This window comes from Gavia stellata, chromosome 15 (genome assembly GCF_030936135.1).
Source record: "Gavia stellata isolate bGavSte3 chromosome 15, bGavSte3.hap2, whole genome shotgun sequence".
Classification (NCBI taxonomy): Eukaryota; Metazoa; Chordata; class Aves; order Gaviiformes; family Gaviidae; genus Gavia; species Gavia stellata.
The window spans coordinates 13,302,434-13,325,433 of record NC_082608.1 but is presented as its reverse complement, the minus strand read 5'-3'; the positions used below and the strand labels follow the sequence as shown (position 1 = coordinate 13,325,433).

The 23,000-nt window shown below is 36.1% G+C and overlaps 1 protein-coding gene across 3 annotated transcripts in view; it reads right to left on the bottom strand.

Annotated features, from left to right (window-relative positions):
- Positions 1-785: 785 nt before the first annotated feature.
- DYNC1LI2 (dynein cytoplasmic 1 light intermediate chain 2) overlaps positions 786-23,000 on the bottom strand; it is a 28,005-nt gene continuing 5,790 nt past the window's right edge. For 2 of the 3 annotated variants that reach the window (XM_059824813.1, XM_059824811.1), the window contains 10 exons: positions 21,043-21,273; positions 14,312-14,478; positions 13,882-13,975; positions 13,173-13,308; positions 12,709-12,820; positions 11,442-11,501; positions 10,827-10,868; positions 10,257-10,374; positions 9,158-9,274; positions 786-3,793 (listed from right to left, as the gene is read on the bottom strand). In XM_059824813.1, the coding sequence (XP_059680796.1) occupies positions 3,687-3,793; positions 9,158-9,274; positions 10,257-10,374; positions 10,827-10,868; positions 11,442-11,501; positions 12,709-12,820; positions 13,173-13,308; positions 13,882-13,975; positions 14,312-14,478; positions 21,043-21,273 (1,184 nt within the window). In that variant the 3' untranslated portion in view covers positions 786-3,686. The remainder of the gene's footprint in view (positions 3,794-9,157; positions 9,275-10,256; positions 10,375-10,826; positions 10,869-11,441; positions 11,502-12,708; positions 12,821-13,172; positions 13,309-13,881; positions 13,976-14,311; positions 14,479-21,042; positions 21,274-23,000) is intronic. The other variant, XM_059824812.1, reaches the window with a different exon arrangement.

The following is a 23,000-nucleotide window of genomic DNA, read 5'->3' as shown; positions in this document are numbered from 1 at the left end:
ATAATGGCAATTCTGAAATGATAATTGTTTCATAGCCTCGTAAGGATTCACTTCTAGAGAAACTATATATTTTAGAAACCAAAATCTTAGTTGATTTATATTTCAGAGGCAGGGAGACTCAAGAAACATTAATAAGTAGAACTTCAGCCTATGCAGGGGAATATATAGGCATCCAGTTAAAGTAACAACAAAGTAAACAAGTACTAATCCTAATTACATAAGTCTACTCCTTCTATGCTTACTAGGAAGAACTTGTTACACCCACCGAAGGGAAAAAAAACTTAGCTTTGCTATTGGCAGAGAAGAGGCATTTGCACCACTCAAGCAATTTACTCCTTAAACCTATCATAACCTGGATTTTCATCTTGCAAATTTAAGACCAGTGCTCTATTTGGGTACAGTATTCTACAAAATATATTAGAAGGTATACATTTTAACCTGGGAAAATATACAACTGTTTCCCCATTCGGATGAAATACATTACTTTGCATCAAAACCACTTCTACTGACATAACTGTTTATGTGCAAGCTATCATGAGCACACCTCTCTCTGCAAATGTAGCTACACCAACTGCGCTTTACTTACACAACGTGCATGCTCTGAACTCCAGAGAGGAGTTACATTAGCAAAGGCTGGTGCATGAACTCCCAAGGAAGTTGTCATTAAGGTCCACAAACGTAGAAGCCAACTTACTTCTCCTGTTCACAGAACTCACTAACATTCTGCTCCCCCAGAAACAGCTCTAGAAGGGGATCTTAAAAACAAGAAAAAAGCACAGCATAAAGCAGTCTGGATTCGTGTTTATTGAAGCCAGTAATTAAAGACGTCCTCATTTTGCCAGCACTAGAAAGCAAGATTCCACATGACTGCATACTGCACCTGGTTAAAGCCATACAACTGGACTAAGGTTTGTTTCATACATTTGCAGTCCTAATTGTAAGTTGGAAAAAAAACCCAATAAACTTAGTATACAGGACAGTGAACTTTCATTTACAGCATGTATATTGTTAAGTTCATGATGTACAGAGCAGTCACTTTCAACGTAGTTAAATTAAATAAAATACGAAATTCTGTTCAGTTTAAACAGTTTTTTTTAAAATGCCAATAAGAAAGTGCAAACTTAAAATCAAGCAGCATAACCACAGCATTTTTATGGAGGGCCAATCTTTAAACTTTTCTATTTGCTTCAAGTTGAATGCTTTTATCTTTTGTTTTCTTAGTTTAAACATGAACAGTAGATGCAGTCACTATAATGCATATAAATATAGTCAGATAATAGTTTAAACAGTCTACCATACGAGTGTATCTGCAAATAAAATGAAGTTTCACTTGGAAATGTAAAGGCTGTTTGCAATTTGGCCTTTGGTTCCAATGCTTGAAGACACCAGAATAACAACTGTGCAGCTCACCAAAGTTGACAGACTTTGGCAACCACAGGACGCTACATTACTTACAACTTTCTTTCAATAAACTAGGAGCATTCACTTGCAATTAGAAACTGGAAATCCGTTTCTGTTTTGTCGGAAGCATCTTTCTGCAAAGCTGGTAAGTTATCATACATTATCAGTTTTGATCAATTTTAGTGTATTTAACATTTTTATAGAACTGGAAAGGACTTAAAATTTAAGTTTTAGCCGTATTGCTAGAGAAAGTGCTTATCAGGTTAGATGACCAAAAAAATGCAGTTTCAGACTGAGGTTTTCAAACTATATCCCATTACAATCACACACTTTTTCAATTTTCCTGTTGAGTTTTTGATGTTTTAGTCTCCAATCTCAATTCTCAGTGTCAGGAGGACAGTGTGTAATTACTTCTTCGGGTGTGGTAACTTGCAACTGGCACCCATTACACCAGGAAGTACATCCACATTACCCATCAGCCATCCACAGTCTTAGTCCAACTGTTATCTAGACAACTGTATAACTTCAGGTCATACCGTTTATTAAAAAAAAGTAAAAAAAAAAAAGAAAAATATAGTATTTTCAACAAAAAACTGGCACAAATAACATACTCATGTTAATGTTTGTCAAAGAGGCAAGTAAATACTCTTAGCTTTCTAGATAATGTTTAGACAGACTTACAAGAACAGCCTCTTGATGTAACGCAGGATTTGAGGTTAACATCCAGTACTGTGTTAGTGGTCAATCTAATTCTGTATATTTAAGTAACAATATATATTAGGGAAGTTATATCCAGACATCAGATTTAGTACAACAAGCTCTTATCAATAAAAAGTAAACTCTGCATAATTCAAATTGTGGTTTTTCCCTTCAGCGTTAAGAGCACAGAATATGCTTGGTATTTTTAATTTATGGTAGTGTGTACATGTAAAACAAGCATACCATATATAAAATCAAAGTGCCATTTCAGTAACCATAGCAGTTTTGTTTGTTTTTACAGAATGATGGTTTTATGTGACCATGGACAGAGCTCCACTTAGAGCAACGGGGACAACCACAACCCATCTTTCCAAATGAAATGCTACATTAAAGAAAATATAAAACAAGTTATTGAGTATGTTCATCACAAGCACATTCATACTTTTTAGGTTACCTTCAGAATTGGAGTTGGCTGCACCTGCAGCAGATGTGGTTGGAACTAGGGCCTTGAAAGTTTTTTTTAAAAACCTCCATAGGTGTAAGGCAGGAATAAAGTTTAGCTTGGTAGCTAATATTTAGTTACAAAAAGTAAGAAAAAAAAAATACTGAGAGTGTTCTGTAGCACATTTCATTATGGGAAAATGATACGTCACCCACCATTCTTCATAGGCTAGCCACTTGGCATAAAAAAAGGCAGAAGCTATCAGAAAACAGGATTTAAAATTAAATACAAATAGCCAAACTACAGATTTTAAAATAAAACCAAACAGTGACTGTTTGTACTACAGTGCACAATAAGTTCAAGCACCTTCTAAAGACACATCACACACTGTGCCAGGCACTTGGATCTAAACAAGTTATAGTTTCTCCCTTTGTCAGCTACACCAGAAAGGGCATCCACACTCTTAGACTTTTTTAAAAACTAAAACAAGGTTTATAACAAGAATAAATTCCCATGATGCTTAGTGTTTGGCCTGGAATTCTCCAATGTAAAGTAGTCTTTTTAAAACAGTGATTATTTACCCTATGTGAAACACAGGATTTAACAACATTGCTCCTCTCCAGTCAGTCCAACATTCTAGTTTCTCACTGTCCCAAATCTGTTTCCCTTTTTAGGGCTCCATTCCCTACGTAGGCTTCTTTCACCTAATTAATGCTCTGTTACACCACCACCACCACCTTTCCAAGAATATAATGCATTTGCAACATACAAGTAGCCAATTCCAGCTGAAAAAGTATTTCATTTCTCTTTCTTGCCTTGCGTGCAGTCAGTAGTAGTATTTTAGTAAGAATTCTCCATTTTGCTTCTCTGTGTTCTTCACAACAGGAAATGCAGCTGCACCTGCTTACCTCCAAAACCAAAAGAATTGCCCTATATAAACTCTAAATGGTTATCTTATACAGAGGGATTTTATATGCAAACTTCCTGAATGTGCACTTTTTACCGGGACAAGGCAATGATGTAGTAAGCTCATTTCCCCTGCCCAAGAAAACTGATAGCATCTGCCATAGCAGAAAATTCCTGGTCTTATCAGATCAATATACATAGTTATTTGGTCATTTACATATGCATTATTTATGCACTATCAAGCTTCGTTCTCTGTTGGAGGAGAGTTTGTTGTTACCATAGAGTCTGGCTTGCGAGTCATCCTATCCAATTCCTCTTGAACATTTGTCAAAACCGTTTTTTGTCCTAAAAAGAAAAAGGACAAGGTTAAAGCAACCTAATTTCAGTCAAATGTTTTAACCGATGAGTACAAGTATTCATAAAATCACTTTTATATGACAATATGTTATTTAATTTCTCATTATTTCACCACCTATCCAAGAACACAGGGCCTGACACAATGCAAGGTAATGTCTATGTAAAGACTAATACATAAGGTTTGATCCACTTTAAAGAGATGAAATGCTGAATTTATACAGCAGCATAAAGCACGAAAGTATCTGTGATATATTTTACAGCAACTAACGTTTTAAAAACAACCATATTTAGAATTTTCTATAAAAATTAACCATACACAATTCTATGATTAGTATTGATAGCAAGGTCTTTATTTAAACTGAGATTTTAACCACAAGTTTTCCAAGATACATAGGACACCTGCTACAAAAATCACATTTGTTTGGTCACACTTATACTTGCTGCATTTTAACATTAAACAACTAATAGGAAGAACTCTTTTATGTCTCCAGACAATGTTTCCCTTAAAAAAGGGGACATGAATCGCATATTCATGTAATATCTCAGAGCAGTCATTTCAAAGGACTTCTTCAATTGGAAACAGACACACTGAAGTATTTCATGGAAAGGCGTATCTTACATTTTTATATTAGACTCAAAACTTTTTAACAATTCTCCAGCTGAACCATCAGTTTAATTCTCTCATTCTGAAAATTATAAAGCCACAAATTAATTGCTAAAATTGGAACAATAAATTCTAATGCTTAGAGCATACAAGCATTTAAGATTAAAAAGCTGTATTTTTAGACAAAAAGTAGATTATATAACCATGTACAGCTTCCTTACATAGCCAAAGAATTTAACAAGCATCTGTTTTCCAGCTCAAATGTGTGTGAAATATTAGGTGGATTTTTTCCAGGGTACATGCTGAAAACATTAAGAAGGCAAGATTTGCCTGTTAGAGATTTAAGTGTTTTTTTCCAAAGTACAAAGACATAACCAAGTTAAAAGGTTACCTTTAATCACTATAAAGGTTGTAGATTTAAGCACTAGTTGTAAGCCACAGTACTCTTAATAGCATCTATTAAAAGCATGAGTATTTAAATAAAATTTAAAAATTAGTACATTAACTGTAATATAACTTACAATACAAAACACTTTATATGTAGACTAATGGTACCTTGGAGTTCAAAAAAACCTAAACCCTAAAACAATAAAAAACACACAAAATTCTTGCTCAAACAAAAGTAGGTCTAAACAAAAACTGTGGTGTTTTTTTATGCTAGATGAACTGGATCCTTAAGCCTCCAAAATAATACTAAGCAGCTGTCTCCTGCAACTACCTCATACTGGACAGGAAAAACATTGTGAAACTGGTCAATGATATGTAGGTATACATACTCCCCTTTACCACCATCATAGGTGAGCACCTTCCAAAGCAGAAGAAATACAAGGAGCTGTTTTTAAGAAAATAAAAATTTCACCTCCATTACAAATTAAACTGATACTTGCTTTCAGTTTCCCTACAAAAACATTGTCAAGGACGGTAACGCCCTTAGTCAATTCGATGTGTTCTATACAATTATATGTATTCTCCTTTCTAGATTAGGGTGAGAGCAGGGAACCCTAGTTCTTTATCTATTGCACAGGAATGGAAGGGTGAAGGCAAATTTTAGAATTTACAAGAATTTCATTTATATTCACAAGATGATAACTTTTTAAGTATAGAAGTTCATGGAGAGAAAAATAATCCACCACAGAAACCACCAGTTAAAGTTCTTTGAAATATCATGGTCTACACATGGAAGAAAGGCAGTCCAGAAACATAAAGGCAAATAAGATGGGTGAGGAATTACACAGCATGAAAAAATGGATGTGACATTGCAGCATCTGCCCAGATAAGAGAGTTCTCTCAAGTAAGAGTTAACATAGCAGAAACCAATCAATCAATTAGGCTGACCAGTATGTTGATATCCACAATGCCTCCCTCATCCTGTGACAGAATCTCAACATTTCAACCACAGGATATTCATAGCTGTGGGAGAAACAGATGGTCTCTTTAAAGCTAAATATTTTTAGTGTCGACCCTCTGAAAACTTAGGGCTCTTTGAACAATTTAGATGAGACATTTAAAATGCCTACAAAGATCATTTTAGCACATTTACTGGCACAGAGAATGCCGCCATAAGTAAGACTTTATCTAAGATATTTTCCTCAACTCTTCCACAAAAAAGCAAGTAATCTTTTCTGTTATCACCAGCACCAGCTACCTTATAAACTCAACAAGACCTTTTCAGATACCAATGTTAGGAGCCCTTACCTTCTCAGGAAAGATTAATCTTATATTGGTTGAATATAAGATGTGAGCACATCAGCTGACAAGGAACAGGCATATTCTCTTGTGAGGGAAAGCCGATTGTTCTGTTCTGAAAGTCAGGGAATGAGCGTGAGCTGCCAACTTGATGCAGCCAAGAAAAGCCAACTGCGATCTTGAGATCACTCAGGAGAAGTACTTCCACCAAAGAGAGAGAACTGCTGTGCCAGGCACTACAATGAGATATATCTGGAGTGCTGCATACAATTCTAATCACTCATGTTCAAGAAAAGATAAGCAAATGATGGGAACTAATGAAGAAGAAACTAGTAGGGAAAACAGAGCTCAACCTCTAACAGAAGACTAGAAGAAAACTTGTCTAATTTAGTCTAACAAAATGAGAAAGTTAAGAAAGGATATATGACTGCTGTCTCTAGATGTTTCAGGAGAGAAATAATCTATTTAAATTAGAAGTTAATGCTGACACAAGGAAAAAAAAGATACACATAGCCATTTGTTATCTTTGAAAACTCCTGAAAGGCACATGATGTTCTAGAAGACTGAAGAGGAAAGAGTAAAGCCCATTACAGACTAGTTAGTTTTTACTCTAGTATTTTTTCCAGAAACTGCAATTATGTTTTAGGTGCTTACAAACAGCCTACCAGCACAACATGGATCTGTTACCAACAAGTTGTGTCAAGTCAACCAAATTTCTTTCTATGATAGGATAACAGGTCCTGTGGAGAAGGGAGAAGTGGTCGATATCACATCTCACATAACCTTCATATAAATAAACTAGAAAAAGAAAAACAGTCTTGATATTTCAAAAAAACAAATGTATTGTAATCCGTAACATTATCCATTAGTTATCCATAGTACTAGTCAATATTTTTATTCAGCATCTACCCTGTCCAGCTGTTGAAGATCTCAGGTACGTAGGCAAGTATGCTTGAAGGGACTACAAGGGATTTGAAAGACAGCATTGGAGGTAAAAAGTTATTTTTATATATTATCGAAGTGGTGCATAATAATAGAATGGAAAACAACAATTAAGCAAACGTGCAACCTTTTGAAATACTAAGGTAATTTGATACAGACTAGAAAACCTCCTACTAGGAGGCAGAAATTGTATTAAACTGGCTGTATAACAAATCCTGACCAGTATCATAAAGATGAAAAAAACCTAGCATCATGCTGAGACATCTAAACAGAAGCACAATACATAACACAGATTAAGTAACCCCTACTTAGGGCAGACAAAGCCTTGTCTGATGTACTGCATTCATTTCTGAGCACCAAAAGAAACAGGTTTTCTGAGTAGACAGTCCAAAGGAGAACAGTAAGAATTATCAGAGCCATAAAAACATGTCTTGTGAGGAAAGGCCAACAGAAGTGTATTTCTGTAGTCCAGACAAAAGTCACAGGCAAATGGGTACGAGCTTTCAAGTATGCAAAAGACTGCTGCAAAGATAAAAGGGCTACACTAATCTCTGACTCCACTCGAACAGGACAAACAGTACTGGGATTAAGAAATACTGACTGTACAAGAGAAAAATTAAGTAAGAAATCAAGTACTGGAATAGGCTTCCTGGAGAGATGACATTACATCTTTTATTTAGAGTTAGTTTGCTTTTTAATCACCAGCCAGGAACTCCGTAACTGATTCTGCTTTAGATAAAGAGCATGGATGAAATAATCATTAAAAATTACTCTAGTCCTATTTCTATAAAAACAATTAATTTGACATTGTGGTCAGTAACAGCATGAGGCTGCACTTGATGAAGCAGGGGACACCTTTAAGTGTTTAACTGAAGTGGGCATTCTGGATTAAGAAAGAATTAAATACTTGTATAATGTAGACACAACAATATTATGTAAAAAATATATATTACAAACAATTCTTTTATTGTTATCTTTATAAAAAGTTAATAAAGATAAATTATAGAATTCATCATGCTAGAACAAAAAAAAAACACCCAACAAAATACTGACCGTAAGTAAAACTCTAGCCATTTTTGAGCTTGCAGCGCATGGGATGTCATATAAAACCCTTCCCAATTAAAAAAAGAAATATTCTTACTTCCCCTCTCCAGGAATAGTTTCAGTTCAAATACCCAGACTCCAACGACTGCTCTGGTTCTCTTACTGGCAATATCATCACTGTGGCTGGCATCAAGTATGTTTCATTTCCAGTTCAGAATGTCTGGGCCTTACACACGCCTCTAAGCATCAGAAACTGTGGGTTTGGCATGACCGTTAAATTTTACATGATTTCACAAGTCTGGGATCACAAGTAGAATATCTATCAGTAATTTAGTAGTGAAATAATTCTGGAAGGAAATCTCCTGAACATAAATGTGATGGGAATGTTAGTATCAAAAAGAAACAGTTACATAATCAAAGTGGTAAATTTCTAATATCGGGTGGAACAACCATGCGTTTTACAACACTGAGTTTTGTATAGGTACCAAGTATTCTGGACGGGTTTCTTTTATTTTCACCTAAACTAGTGCAATTACTTATCAGCAAATATCGTATACAATGCAGTCATAGGCACATACACAGAACGAATGTACTTGATCAGTATTAGCAGTTGTGCTGGATCACAATAAAATACTAAATAATTAATGAGAGAATAACTTCAAGCTGTCATAAGAAGTAATTAATTTAAACTTGAACTCTGGAGAGATTTCAATAGTTTGAGTGGAATCTACAGTCCAAACCCAATAAACTGCATTTCCTTCAAGCAACAGTTAAAGTGTCGAGAAAGGAAGGAATTCTGAAGTAAAAAAAGAAATTAGCACTTTCTGAATATGATCAAGACTCAAATGTTATTTATATCCCAGCAATATAACTTCACTCAAAGAAGTTACAACTTGATTGGAGTTGTGAAGTTGCAGTAGTTTAGTTCTTTTTTAAAGACTGCACATTTTGGCACTGTCATCTGTCAAGGTCTGTCACTTTACTGACCAGTTTAAAAGATACACGCAGTTAGACCAGTGTGGGCCAAATAAAATACTAAAAACATACAAAACAGCCTACAATAACAAGTCCAATACCTGATTTCTTGGCTGTACTCTGCACTCCTCCAGCACCAGGACTCCCAGGAGAGCCAGTCTTTTTGCTCAAGAGACTGTTAAAGAAACTAGCCAAGACACCTTCACTTGCAGCATTATCTAAATAAAAAACAAATATCACAGAGTAGTTATTGCTGGTAAATGATAGAACCTTTTTTTTCATACATACGTAACTCTCTTACCAATCAAGGAAATAAACCTCAAATATGAGAGAGTCTCTCCTCACTCAATTTAAAGACACTAGTCCTTTGCATTCTTTGGGAAATTCAGAGATGACTGAAAGCATATTACTGCTCTTCTGGAATGGGAGGATTCACAAAATTTTAATCTAAATATTTGTACACTTTTGTTTTTTCTAAACAAAAGAAGCCAAGAAACAAAATATTAAGCATGGATGTGCAATTCCAAGATTTCTAAGTCCATTAACAAACTGCATAGACATTTTAGTGCAGTCCTTCATGCCACACTACTTTTCATAAATCAGAACTTGGATACACAGCAATGAGACATGATCCAGAACTGCATGACAATTTTATCCACTGTAAGTGAGGTATAGCACCGCAATGCATAATTAAAAACAATACCAGCCCTACCACCTTTCTTAATGCACGGAGAGGAAAGAAACCACTGAACAACGTGGAGCTCCATCTTAGGGCTGAGGGAGGGGAAAGGGTGTAAATTCCAAGTTACTTCATGTACTATAGAAAATTAGAGAGGATTTAGTAGAAGAACAGGTTTCATTGTGGATTCCAGATTAAGTGATATGAAGAATAAAACTGTGTATAGTTTAAAGCAGTCCCCACTCTAATACTCCAACTGATGCATAATAAATGTATTTAGGCAACTTAAGGAAATAATGTATTTGAACTCTGTCTGACTGCTGGGCAATAACAGAACCCTACTTCAAGTCATATGAATGACTCAAAAAAAAAACATCAAACCTGAAGCTATGTCATAAATTCATTCCTGTTATTAAACTAACTATACCATTAGTGTATAAATTCCAAAAAATCTTTCTACAAGAGAATTTTTTTTTAAGGGAAATAACACATAATAAAAACAGTAAAATGCTTATTCATACTTTTAATATTTGGATCTGGTTTCTTAACTGCTGTTATTGGTGAGGCACTAGGTACATTGGCGGGACCAGCTCTGCCTTGAGTTCTTGGGGATCCTGCAGGCCCTCTTGCAGGAGATTCCTTAAAAAAAGTCCAGATCACACAAATCAGAGAAGAACTTAAATGGATTAGTTACATAAAGCAAATGTAACATTACTTACAAATTCCTTTTTAAACCTTTATATTGGCACTGTAGTGTATGCACAGGGAGAAAAAAAATCCCAAACAAAACAACACCAGTTATTTTGGGCATGTGCCTCCACTAAAAAAAAGGGTGAATCACTGTAAGAAATTTTCAGTTCAATAATCATCAGATATTTCTGTGTTTCCACAGTGAATTAGAATGAAGTAATTTGTAAGCAACATTTTGAAGTATTGCCAGGTTTGTTTGTTTTAAAATTTACTTTCTGCAGTTTGGGGAGATTACGTATTTTACATTTTCAGTTACAAAAGTAACCTCTACAGGTTAGAATCACTCCCGCTTCCCTAGAAGGAAACAAAACACCTCCTACTCTTCTCTTGGTTCTACTTACTGATGCTCTTGTAGGCGTTGCTGGCTGTTTGGCAAGGAATGACTGCAAAAAGAACATATTAAGAATATTAAATATATTTAAGAACATTTAAAGAAATAAAATACAGTGAAGCTGACTAACCATTAATTTATATTAGGTTTTTTTCCCTGATATTTGCATGCTTCCTCTTTGATATTTATATATTTCTAGACTCTACCACTAGAGGACAGAGTTAAAACAAGTAAATAAGTTTCAGTCCTTTGTCTTACATAGCTGTTCCAGAACTGTAAGACAGAACCATAAAGGTTACAGACTTAGGTGTCTATGATATTTATAATCAGCTATACAGGAAAGTATTATTAGGTATTTTAAACAATAGAGCAGTAAAGAAAATAACAATACAGCATAGCCAAATTTGACACCTTTCAAATTTGCCAACGTAAGTGACCGTATTTTCTACTTGCATTTGTTACAATAAAGAAAAGTCTTATTTCACAATTACATATGAACGTGCAAAGCTGAAAAGTGCCTATCTAGTGATTTAAATGAGGAATGAAAAACTGAAGGCAATAACAATTGAGAGCTTAAAGTGAAATCTTATTTAGTAAGGACTTATTTTCATTCTTCCATTCTTACCTGCTGCTTCATAAGAAATACTTGTTCATCTTCTGCTGCCAGCTCTTTATCATGGACTAACTGTTGAACAAAATATTTTGTTATTAGAAGTAAAAACTGAAATTACTGTAACTGTTTTTATGTTTTGGTGATCAAAAGGGAAGAGAGGCAAATTTTAATACTATTCTCTACTTTAAAAAAAAAACAAAACCAAACTTCTTTCACATTTAAAAGAGCAGTAACATTAAAGAAGCCGTCATTAAAAAAAAATATTCTAAGTGAATTGAATAGACTAGCATTGATGCCAGCCAGTGGGTATTCTCCTAGAAAGATGAGTACTTGGTAAGTAGCCACATTCATCTTTAAGTTTAGGTATTAATCTCATCAGTACCTCTTCAAAGACCTGAGATTACCTTACTCCGTAAGACCCCACACTCAATCCCTCAATCCCCAAAAGCATTACGCTAGCTCTTATCAGTTGTAACACTGCTATTAGGCAATGATTATTTCCTACAGCTGCCATGAGCTACAAACAACAGGATTAAAACTTTCCCTTACATGAAAGCTTCAAACAGCTCTTCCCTTTTCCAAATACCAGGGCTTGAGCTAGAAATGTTAAGTGTGCAAGAAAGTTCTAAAAGAAGCTTTCCAATACAGACCAGAATACAATTTCATTTACAATTTTCCGTATTATCCATTTTACACATATCCTATTCCTGTATGCCTATACTCACAAAATTAGCAATATACAGAATTTACATGGATTATCTACTGCTTTTGCCTTACATGAAGGGAAATAACACATAATAAAACCAGTAAAATGCTTATTCACACTTTGAATATTTGGATCTGGTTTCTTAACTGATATTATTGGTGAGGCACATGGGCACTACATGTCCTAAGTAGTATGTTAATACAATAGTGATATATTGTCTTTTACAAGATTTGCCTTGACATGGTAACCTCAATGCCATGGGTGTATATATGTAAATTGTTGAAATCCTACAACAGTATTCTCAATTTTCACAGTGTTTTTGCCCCACTCATGCACAAAGGTGAATGTGAAATGGTTATTTTTGGACTGCCTTTCATTCACTAAGGTAAATGATTTCTGTGTTTGCTTGCAGTATTTCAAATAACTGGAAAATAAAGCCTGACGTTTCACACATTTGGATAAAAAAAATTATATTTACATCTGGAGTTCTTCAATATTAATAGTTATTAGTAGCCATTCAAGCAAACCGTACTTATTTGTCGTGAGGGCAGGGAAGAGTTTATCCCTTTTTACCTTTCTTACAGGAGGTTTTACAATGAAGTCCTCATATGCATCTTCTGGTTTCACTGTTGTGAAGTTTTCATGTAAAATGGCAATTTTCTTTTCATTGTCCCAACCAGCAGGTCTATAAAAAGAAGCAGCTTTGCCTATTCAGTCACAAAAAGCACTTCTACAGAGACCATTTGTTTACAGCCCTATACCTGAATAAGGCAATTTTCTTATAGGGCAGTCCTAATTCCCAGCTAAATTCCAGAGATACTAAAAAGCTGGCACAGTATACTCTGAGTCGAGTAACCCAAGTAATATGCACTAAGTTATTTTTTTAATTCCGGATTTCAGAAGACTCACATACTAAACTTTTGAACGACACAAACCATTCAAGTTATTCATATATATATACACAGATATAATGTTATATGAATGTAGTGTTTAATAGAAAACAATGTGAAACCATGCTGCTTATACAATTGACTTACATAAAAACTGCATCCTTTTCTACCACTAAGGCAGGTGTGGTAAACTGAAAACCGTATGTTTTATGTACAATGTACTTATACAGCAGATCAAGGTTCTTTTCCTCCTTAACTGATGTATAAATCAAAGCAGCCCCATCTGATTATTTGTTTAAGGAAAATTATATAAGATATAGTTTTTAAATGATAGTAACAATTTCAAAACAGGAGCTAATGAACATATATCTACTAGACCTAAATTTTGAGAAGTAGTTCAAGGCAAAAAGCTATAGCCATTTAGTATTCAGGGAGAGGAAAGGGGTATAACAGGAGAAGACTCAAAATACTTTTCTTTGACATACAAAAAAGTTACCTACTCTCCCAGGCACTTCACTTTGAAAAAGTCAAAAACTTAAGAGACAGCCGAGATCTCAGGTTTACATGAAAATTGCAAGTTCTGAGGGGAAAACCAAGAAAAACCACCTCAAAAAATTCAAGACAAATCCTTTGTAAAGGAACAAAAGCTCCAAATTCCATGCACAATTTAAAAACTACAAAAAGTTTTATACCTCTCTGAACATTTTCAAAACAACAAATGCTACACAGTAAATAACTAAATACCAAGATATCTTGAAGTGCAATTTCTCAGATTAACTTTATGTGCAATTCAACACTAAAACATATTATCTTGCTTCCAGATTACAGCAAATCTCTTCAGCCCAGGAAAGGATACACTGTAAGCAGAATCTACGGATGTGTGACTGAATGAAGTCAAAGTGTTCTTCTCTGTAATCATGCTCCTTCTCTAGTACACTCACTGCATCGCACTGGAAGAAAGCGAGAAAAACAAAGCCAGAAAAACCCAGTCATGTAATCCCAGCACATCTTAAAAGATCTTCCTTAATATTACACACACATCACATTTACTTTGAGCCTTTGGTTTTAAAAGGTCAACAATAAATCTAAAAATAATTAACATATAATTGATAAAGGTTATTACCCTTCTGCAAAATTAAAAGTTTACACTGATGGCAGAAGCTTACTTTTACAATAAGTCCCTTCACTATTAATCCAGAATTCATTTTACACGTCTGTATAATGGATGCCTTCTAAAAGAAAAGTAATTAAACTTTTCTATAGTAGCAAACAAACTAGAAACTCACTTTTGTACAAACTACCAGCACAGGAATACCAAGATTGTGAGTCAGCACATTTTCTCCAAGTGGCAAAGAAACATGTTCATCCTCTTGGCCAGAAGAAGGGCCTCTTCTCTGTGGTGATCCTTGGTAGCTTTCCTCAGGTTCTACATACTCTTGAAACTCCTTTATAACTATTAAGAAAGAGATCTTCTTAAGGTACAGCGAAGGAGCTAGTTCTTTTCAAACCATAATTAATCTATGACTAATGAGAAATCTCAACCTTTTTTTTTTTCCCCCTTTTATAACGAGGCACTACATGAGAACTGAATGCAAGCTTAAGCCTCATTGCCCCTTCAAACACAACAATTCTCCACCACCAAAATTTACAGCAAGCTAAATCAAATGCAATTTGGAGCCACTACAAATTAACCAAAACTAGCTGCAAGAGCTATAGTACAGACAAATGCCCATTCCTCAACTCAATGCATTCCATTATAGGGGAGCTGACAACAGAAAATGTAAATGTAGTTTAGCAACATAACCTGCAATTTGTACCTAGTTTTGGAAAAAAGCATGGTGTTTTCTGTGTCCATTTACATTTTCACCAAGCTGAAACAGCCACTCTTTCTTATAAACTGTTACTCAATTTAAGTTTCTATTACTCTACATTTCTGTTGCAGGAGTCCAATGCTAGAAATATAAAAAAATACACTGCATAAATACAGACTCAAGGACTTCTAAATGTTATCTGAAGAGACTCAGTTATAGTCTGGAAAACTACAATGGAGTCCAGAGGAAACTAGATGCTTTTTATGTTTTCAATGTTTTAAATTTATGGCAATGATGAGTGTTCCAATAATACTGAATACCATCAAATACTGAAGTGCCTAAGAAATAGTATTAACACCATTTTGGAAGCACACTGTGACTCCACGCATGCTTTATCAAAACTGGGCTGCAACTTACAGCTTTAATGTCTTCTTTCAGGATGAAAGCCACAGACCAGAATAATCTGCCTACTGGATGTGTCTACTCCCAGGCACTGCACTTCCCAAAGGCCCAGGGCTCGCCCTCACATGACAATCCCACCTGAAGCCTCCTCCTCCCTCAGCCATGAGGAGCCCTCAAGAAAGAGGCAAGCAGAGCTCCATGATTTGCTCCCATGAAGGCGTCTTCATTTTAGAAACGGTGGGAGCAGGCTGACTGTACGTACAGTAAGGCTCTTCGAAAGAGCTCCTGATCTCCAGCACAGTCACAAAGAGTGTTGTTCAGTACATCCATCCATGTGACAGGGAAGGAACTGCAACTGTACTGCAGGTCATCTGATACTTCTGAGGTTTAGGAAGTGGCAAAACCTTAGAAAAGTTTGTAATACAAATCTTGCAAAATAAAGTCACTGTACCTTTTCAAAATAGGAACCATTCCGGCAATAGAATGGGCAGGTGGAAGGAAGAACAAATCAGAGAAACACTTCTGTTCAAAGCTGCACAATCTACAATTTTTATTTGAAATATAAAATGGTGTGATTCTTGTGGAAAACAAGAGAGCTCTAGTCCAGAGAAAAACTTAAAAAAACCCACATTAAATAGAGACCGTAAGATTTCCAATCACCAATTCAATATATCCCAAGGCCCAAGGAAATAAAAAAAAAAAATTCTAATGCAGTTGCTTTTAAACTTGGGGAGGCAGTGCCTTCTGGTGGAGAGGAAACAACAATGCTTTCCTCTGGTACGGTTTCATATTCAGCAACTGGAAATCAAAATTCCATTATACATTCTGCACATTAAATATGTTTACTATCTCACAGAAAGAAAATTAATTCCAGAGCACTTAACTAGAAAAGAGTTTTTAAAAAGTACTTATTTCATTACTCAGACTCTTCCTAGCTCAGGACAGAAAAAAGCCTATTGAAGACAAGTGTATTACAGCAGTTAAAAGAATACCATTTACACCCGCTACAATCACCCAGACAAGCCTCTCTGACATAATCAGATGTAAAAGAACATTTGACAATACTGCTTTCAATTTACTACAGCATTATAATCAGACAATACTAATTTCCTAGGTTTTGTTCATATCAAAGCAGAAAAATATTTTCTTTACTGAGATATCTATTAGTATAAACCCCCTCAAATTTGGGAAAGAAAAGTCTCTCTTGAAACAGTAAAACTGACAACATGATACGAATCATTATTCAAGATACTCCAAGAATTTTACTAATATAAATAACAGCAAATGCAACATAGAAGCTTCAGAAATCTGATGGCACATCCTCATGAATTTCTGCTGAATGGGAACGAAGACCATAATCCTAGAGAGCTGAGATTCCCAACTCTTCCCCCTCCAAAGGAGTAAGCAGTACCCAACACCATGCACCACAGACCAGCGATCAACAAGGCCGTATCTCCCTCTGGTTGATCCATGCATGGAGGGAGAAAAAACTTCACTTTGGAGATGAACTGTTGCTGTGGATTGTTAATAATGCATATGGTCTAGCATTAAACCCTGACTAGAGACTGAGAAATGCTACAGAATACACTCAGCTTTAGTTAACAAGGTCTGTTGAACAAGTAACTACTAGAGTTAAAAGAAGGTAAAAGCTATACTAAGAACCTCTAACTGCTGTACCCTGAACGCAGATACACTTGTTTCTGAACTAAAGTGGTTCAAAACCCTGTTAGTGATAGGCTCTTAAACACTTTAAAGATTCATTCCATTCCCATTCAAAATTTAGTCTTGTTAAATCCAAAGTAAACCTGTATCACAAGTGCTGTCAGATTACTTCTTACAAACAAGCTGCATTCTAAGCAGCTAATAAAGCAGCTCACTTCTGTTTAAGTGTTTCTTTGTCACACAGCAACAATTTAATACTTTTTCCTTACCTCCCATATCTATTTCTCACTTGATCTCCACTCTCAAACTTTTAGTTGACAAAGTTCATCATGCACCCAAATAGCTTGCATAAATCTTTTCTTTTTCATTAAGGAATCATATGCTACATGGTATGGGAAATAACTTTTTTCTTTAAGAAGGAGGGGAAAATTACTTTGGTTTAAATTTTTTTGAACAGGAAATACAGATAAGATGATGCACATAGAATAGGAAGCCAGAAAAACAACTGTTCATCTGACAAATCAGTAATATTCTGCTACCTATCAGTAAGGTTGAGTACTAGGAATGGCCTATTACATTTGAAAAATTATCACCAGGTAATAATATGCCATAAAAATCACACTTCCGCTACAGTCTGCTAATTCATCTACCAAACTTGTGGCTTATCTAGGTAAAAAGCCTTTTATTTAGACTTCTGCATTTAACACAGCAAACGAATGCAAGTTTCCAGTCAACAGCTTTGTTCTCATGTTACCGCTTATTTACAAAAGCTACTGAAAGCTATCTATAACAAGAACAGATGTGTCATTCATGTCACAGGGGCAATTGAGTCGAAGTACCACCAAGAAAGCAATCCATAATCATTTTTAGGTTTGATTGTTCTAGTAACAATAAAATCCTCAGTCTTGTAGTACTGTTTAACTGCAATACGGAAACAGCAGACAAACACTACAACTTACTTAACTAGATAGATCACAAAAGCACTGAAGAGCAGAACAAGAAAAACACAGAAAAATTTTGGAGACAATCATTCCATATTTACACTCTATTAAGTTTCACAATCAGCTCATGCAGCTTTTAGCTTTTTTTGCACTATCTTTACTGATCATAAATTTTAATCTTGTAAAAAGAATTCCTAGACAAAAGATGTCTGGGCAAAGTGAGTATCTTTTATCTTAAGAATTCTTTCAGCTGTATGTCAAAAAAAAAAAGGCAGAGAACCTGAAACTAACTCAGCTTGAACAGGACACTACTTAATTTTCAGAAAAATACGTTATTGTGTTTCAAGTCTTTAGCTTCAAACACTCCAGAGGACATTAATATAATAGCCATTTCACCAGTATACTTCCTTTCTGTATTTCTTGATTCTTGATAGTCTTTTCTGCTTTGCTGTCATAAACAGGGAGGCAAAATTTAGATCTTCCCCGAAATCGTTATTCAAATGTGTGTTATTTGAAGAATGATTTATCATAATAGAGCCTGAATTAAATTAGAACATTTGAACTGACATTATTTATCTGAATCCACACTAGCCAAGCTTTTAGCAAGGAATTTTCCAGAGCAGCTCAGTGACAGGAGTGAGTGCAGACAAACAATGCTCTTGGTTTCAAACAATTCCAACAATACTCTGAATAATTCAATTTCTTTCAAGGCTTCCGTATGTGTGTCCTACCTCCCATTCTGGAAGCTCTTCAACACAAAAGGAAAGCTTCTCATATACCAGATGGAGCCTAGAGTCATCCACCCAGTAAAGCCAAGAGTCAGTATCTCAAATAGTAAACATATGACAAAAGGCTGGGTGGAGAAAGGCCACCAAAACCTTGAACGCAAAGACAAGCAGTCCAAAGTTCAATTCCATTGAGAATGGTGAGCTAACAAAAGGATTTCTGGAAACTAGTAACGGAGAAAGAACAACCTAGCAGCACTTTGAACGGATGCTAATGGGATAATACTAGAAAAATGTTTCTCCAGCATCAACAAGAACTACTGGTTACTGGTAGTGAGTGCAATAGCTAGGGTAAGCAATGCGGACATTCAGCTTGGTCCACATGCCCCAGCTTACACCTAGAAACAAGCGTAAGGGTATTTGGTTCTACAAGCTGAAGTCAAGAAACATATACATCCACAGGGTGTTATGCTGCAGTGGGGCTTTATTGGAATGAATTTAGCACATCTCTTCACTCTGCACTCTGTTTCTATGTTTTGACTGCCTGCTTTGCATATGCACTTTATCATCCCAGTTTTTTCATATCTGGGCTACTGCAACACAGTGATTCTGCATTTTATAAGTGGCAGCTTATCTCGGGAAGCACATGCAGGATTTTAGTAAGGAAAACTGCTGGTGTAGCTTTCTCGATGGACTGCAGTCACAAAGCATTCCTCAGGCATGTGTGCTCTCTATTGTCTAAGCAGTTACACCAACATAGCCACAGGTATAACAGGAATTTCTTTTAGCACAATTTGCTGTTAAGAGAATTACAAGCTATGGTAGCCGAAGTTTTGAGCACAGATCTGGCCCTAGGGATAGTCTGCAAGAACTCAGAGACAAGTATCTGAGATGGCAGAAGTGTCCTACACAGTGACTGAGAAACGGAGAGAGATGGAAGTTCGGGAGCAGCGACACGAAGGCCCCCGCTTTACCTGCCTGCTGACACTGGGCCCAAGTTCGCCGCTCAGCCACAGGACGGCAGCAGAGTCCCGCGAGCGTTTCAATCAGGCAGCTCTCAAATGTTCCTTTTCCCTCGACTCTATTAAGCGCAAGAGAAACTAGGAATTTCTACGACACTTTAATTTAGAAATCTCTAAGATAATTCTGTTGAATATCTTCTAAGTTCCCCAAATGCGGTGCTAAAGCTTTGCCACAGCTGTAACTGGCTTCTCCACGCAGTACACTCTTAGTGAAGGCTGAAAACACTTCTCTTTTCAAAAGTAAAATTTAAGTGCATGAACACCACATTTATTTGGATTGCTGTAAAATCTGGTGTCTCAGAAAAGTGCGAATCAGGTCAGCTGCTGTATTTTGAGACTAGAACTGCCATTCCATCTCCCATTCCCAAAAAACCTCTCACACAAAAAAAAGAATGTTTTTTTCCCTTAGTAATTGTCAGATTTTACTTTTTTTTTTTTTAGTATAACCTGGTGATCAAACCGAGGTGGTTTCAATCATTAAGTTTAAACTTTAGCTAGTATGCTGTAGGCACAAGCCTTTTGGGAAAGTAGTATGTAACATTCAGAAAGAAGATCAGCTATACAAATACATCTGAATGCTCACATGCCAAACAGATTACACTGCTCCCTAAAGTGAATCTAAGGAAGCTACTAGACAATATTTGCAAGGTTTAAACACTCCAGTACAGCTAGCCACCAGCCCTGAACAAAAGCAGCAACCAGCAAAGATCAGTCTGAATCTATACTTCAGCTGAAAAGGAATGCATGTTGCTAAGGTCTTTTCCACTGAAGGAATTTATTTTGGAGTACTTTAATATGAAAACAGAAAAAACTATCAAGAAGCATTCAAAACTATTTTAGGAAAGAAAAGAAGCTGCAGGAAACAATACTGCAGCAATGACTGCTTGCCAGTGCCAGATTCTTTCCTGCCACAGATATGCCAGGGAAGAAAGTGAATTTATACAACGTTCCTAAAATCACAGGGTAGGAATGGCAATAGTGAGAGACAATTAGACATACCAGGATCACAGTCTGAGCCTCATGAAAAACAAGGGCAAACAGACCTATCAGAAGACAAACACAGTATGGGAATGGGACCCGGCTTAGATACCACAGGAAAGCAGACAGCTCACTTAGTTGCTGAATTTTGTCACTGTTTTTTAAAATGTGATTCTGTATGGAGTTATTTTTTTTAAAAATTGGCCTCTTTAAAAATCAAATTATCAAAATCTCATTATTGCAAGGGATTTAGACCATTAATTCACCTGATGTTTTGTTAGCGCAGCAAAACTGGAAGAGCTGTTTTAAAGCTCACTAGACTCTATTTGAATCAGAGTTGTAATCACAACTTCAAAGTAACTCTTATCCAACCCATTCTCAAAACACTAACCTGAAGAAATTTATCATTGCAAAAGAAAGCTGCAAGAGCTAGTTAAAAAAAAAGGACAAGAATGTATGGATGCACAAAGACTTACACTTCTGTTCCATGTCTCTCATCTCTTCTGGAGGAATTTTCATCTTATCAATATGTTCTTGCAAGACACTGGCCCATTTCTGTAAAGACTCCATAACAGTCCAAGGTCTAGACATATCTGCAACAAAGACTACAATGGTGTCTTGGAGGGATTCTGCAGAAACTGCAAACTTCAATAGCCCTTTATGGTATAAGTCTCCGTCTAGAATCCAAACGTTACAGCGAGTATGATCTGAAAGGAAAAGGTACAGTTGTAACTCAACAGATGCCAACTTTTTGCTCTGCTAGTCTACAAGTAAACAGATGAGTACATTAGTGCTAAACGAAAGACCAAAGCCCAGCTACCAGCAGATCTTGCCTGTTCATTTAACACAGGTGCCTGTGTAAATGCCTACATTACTCAGTAGGTGCTTTCATTTAACAGGATTTTTTTCTTGGTTCAGAATCTTTTAATTTAAAAATAATTTTTCTTTGGCTTTTACTAAGGACAGTTGACACAACAGTTTTTAGATACTGCACAGCATTCCTGAACTTGAAATATGTATATTCCATGTAAAACCAGAATACATGACACACATGTAACTCGCAAGTTCAAAAGGGGGTGGTTATAGCTGAGTCCAGCGGGGAAGCCTTAGGTGTCCCTCAGACATATAAGCTGGTTTAACATACTAAAGACATCTCACAACAGAAATAAGCTGCAAACAAGATACAAGCAATAAGCAGCTTAGGTTTCTAGCACAGGGGTGAGAGCAGCAAACACAGGATAAACTTACAACCTACCAAACTTTGGACAAAAGAGATGGTATTTTCACTTTTGTGTTTCTCCCCCTCACCCTGCCCAGTGTTTTGATAGTGATTGGACATTTTTTGTTGAAATTAAAGGCAGGGTTGGGAAAAATCTGCTGGGACAGACAGCTGGCATGAGAAGTTTTAAGCCAAGCATGAATTTTGGCAAGAATAGAAGAAACTGAAAATGGAGCATCATCCAAGAATGACATATCAGGTACTCTGAACAACGAATTTTGTCCAAATTAAAAAAAAAAAAAGGAAAAAAAACCATTATTCTCCGAATATCCTTCTTCCTGGAAAGGAACAACTCCATTTGTTTCTATCTTCCAGACTCTTACTATTATCTCTTCCAAAGTATTCCCTATGCTACTACAGCTGTTCAGAGGGAACGGTGGGTCTTCATAGGTGTTACACGCAAGATACATGAATTCCGAAATACATGGATCAGCAAACCAATCACTGCAGAGACCAGATTTTCAAAATAGCTACTGAGCTTCATAATTACTCTGCCTCACTATATTTCCCTGCCCTACGCTCCAAATCTTTTAACGTCACAAAATAAATCCAGTTGCTGTGGCTATCATAACTTTACTCTAAGGAAGAATCCATCAGGATCAAAAACACTGGCTCTAGAAGAAGGGAAAAATTGACTAAGGAAGTTGGAAGGAGAAAAGAGTACAGGGATATACATACTACCCTTGTAATCAGGTCTTGGATAAAATTACTGAACAGCCAAGTTACAGACAGATTACATCAAGATGCTATACATGGGCAGTCTTCATTTAGCATTTGTTATGCTCCTACTTAAGTAGTGTTAGGCTATCATAAGGCATTCAAACATCAGTCAAATAGGCCAACAGTTATGCTTTTAACTTAAAGATCTTCTTACTTCCAACTGTGCATCTCAGATCTATCCTTTGCAGTAAACAGTTACAGTGATCGTTGTGTATCTAAAAAATGCACCTTCACATATTCATCGTTTCCCCCCTCCATCCCCCCCCTTCAAGAAACTGTCTCACTGATATCACACAGGATTCTCATAGCACTGGATGTACGGATCTAAAGCTATCGGAAGACCTCTAAGGACAGAGGGAAAGTCTGTTAAAAGTCTGGAAAACAGAAAGGAAGCTAGGACATAATGTGAACACATTCACACATTTACTATTACAC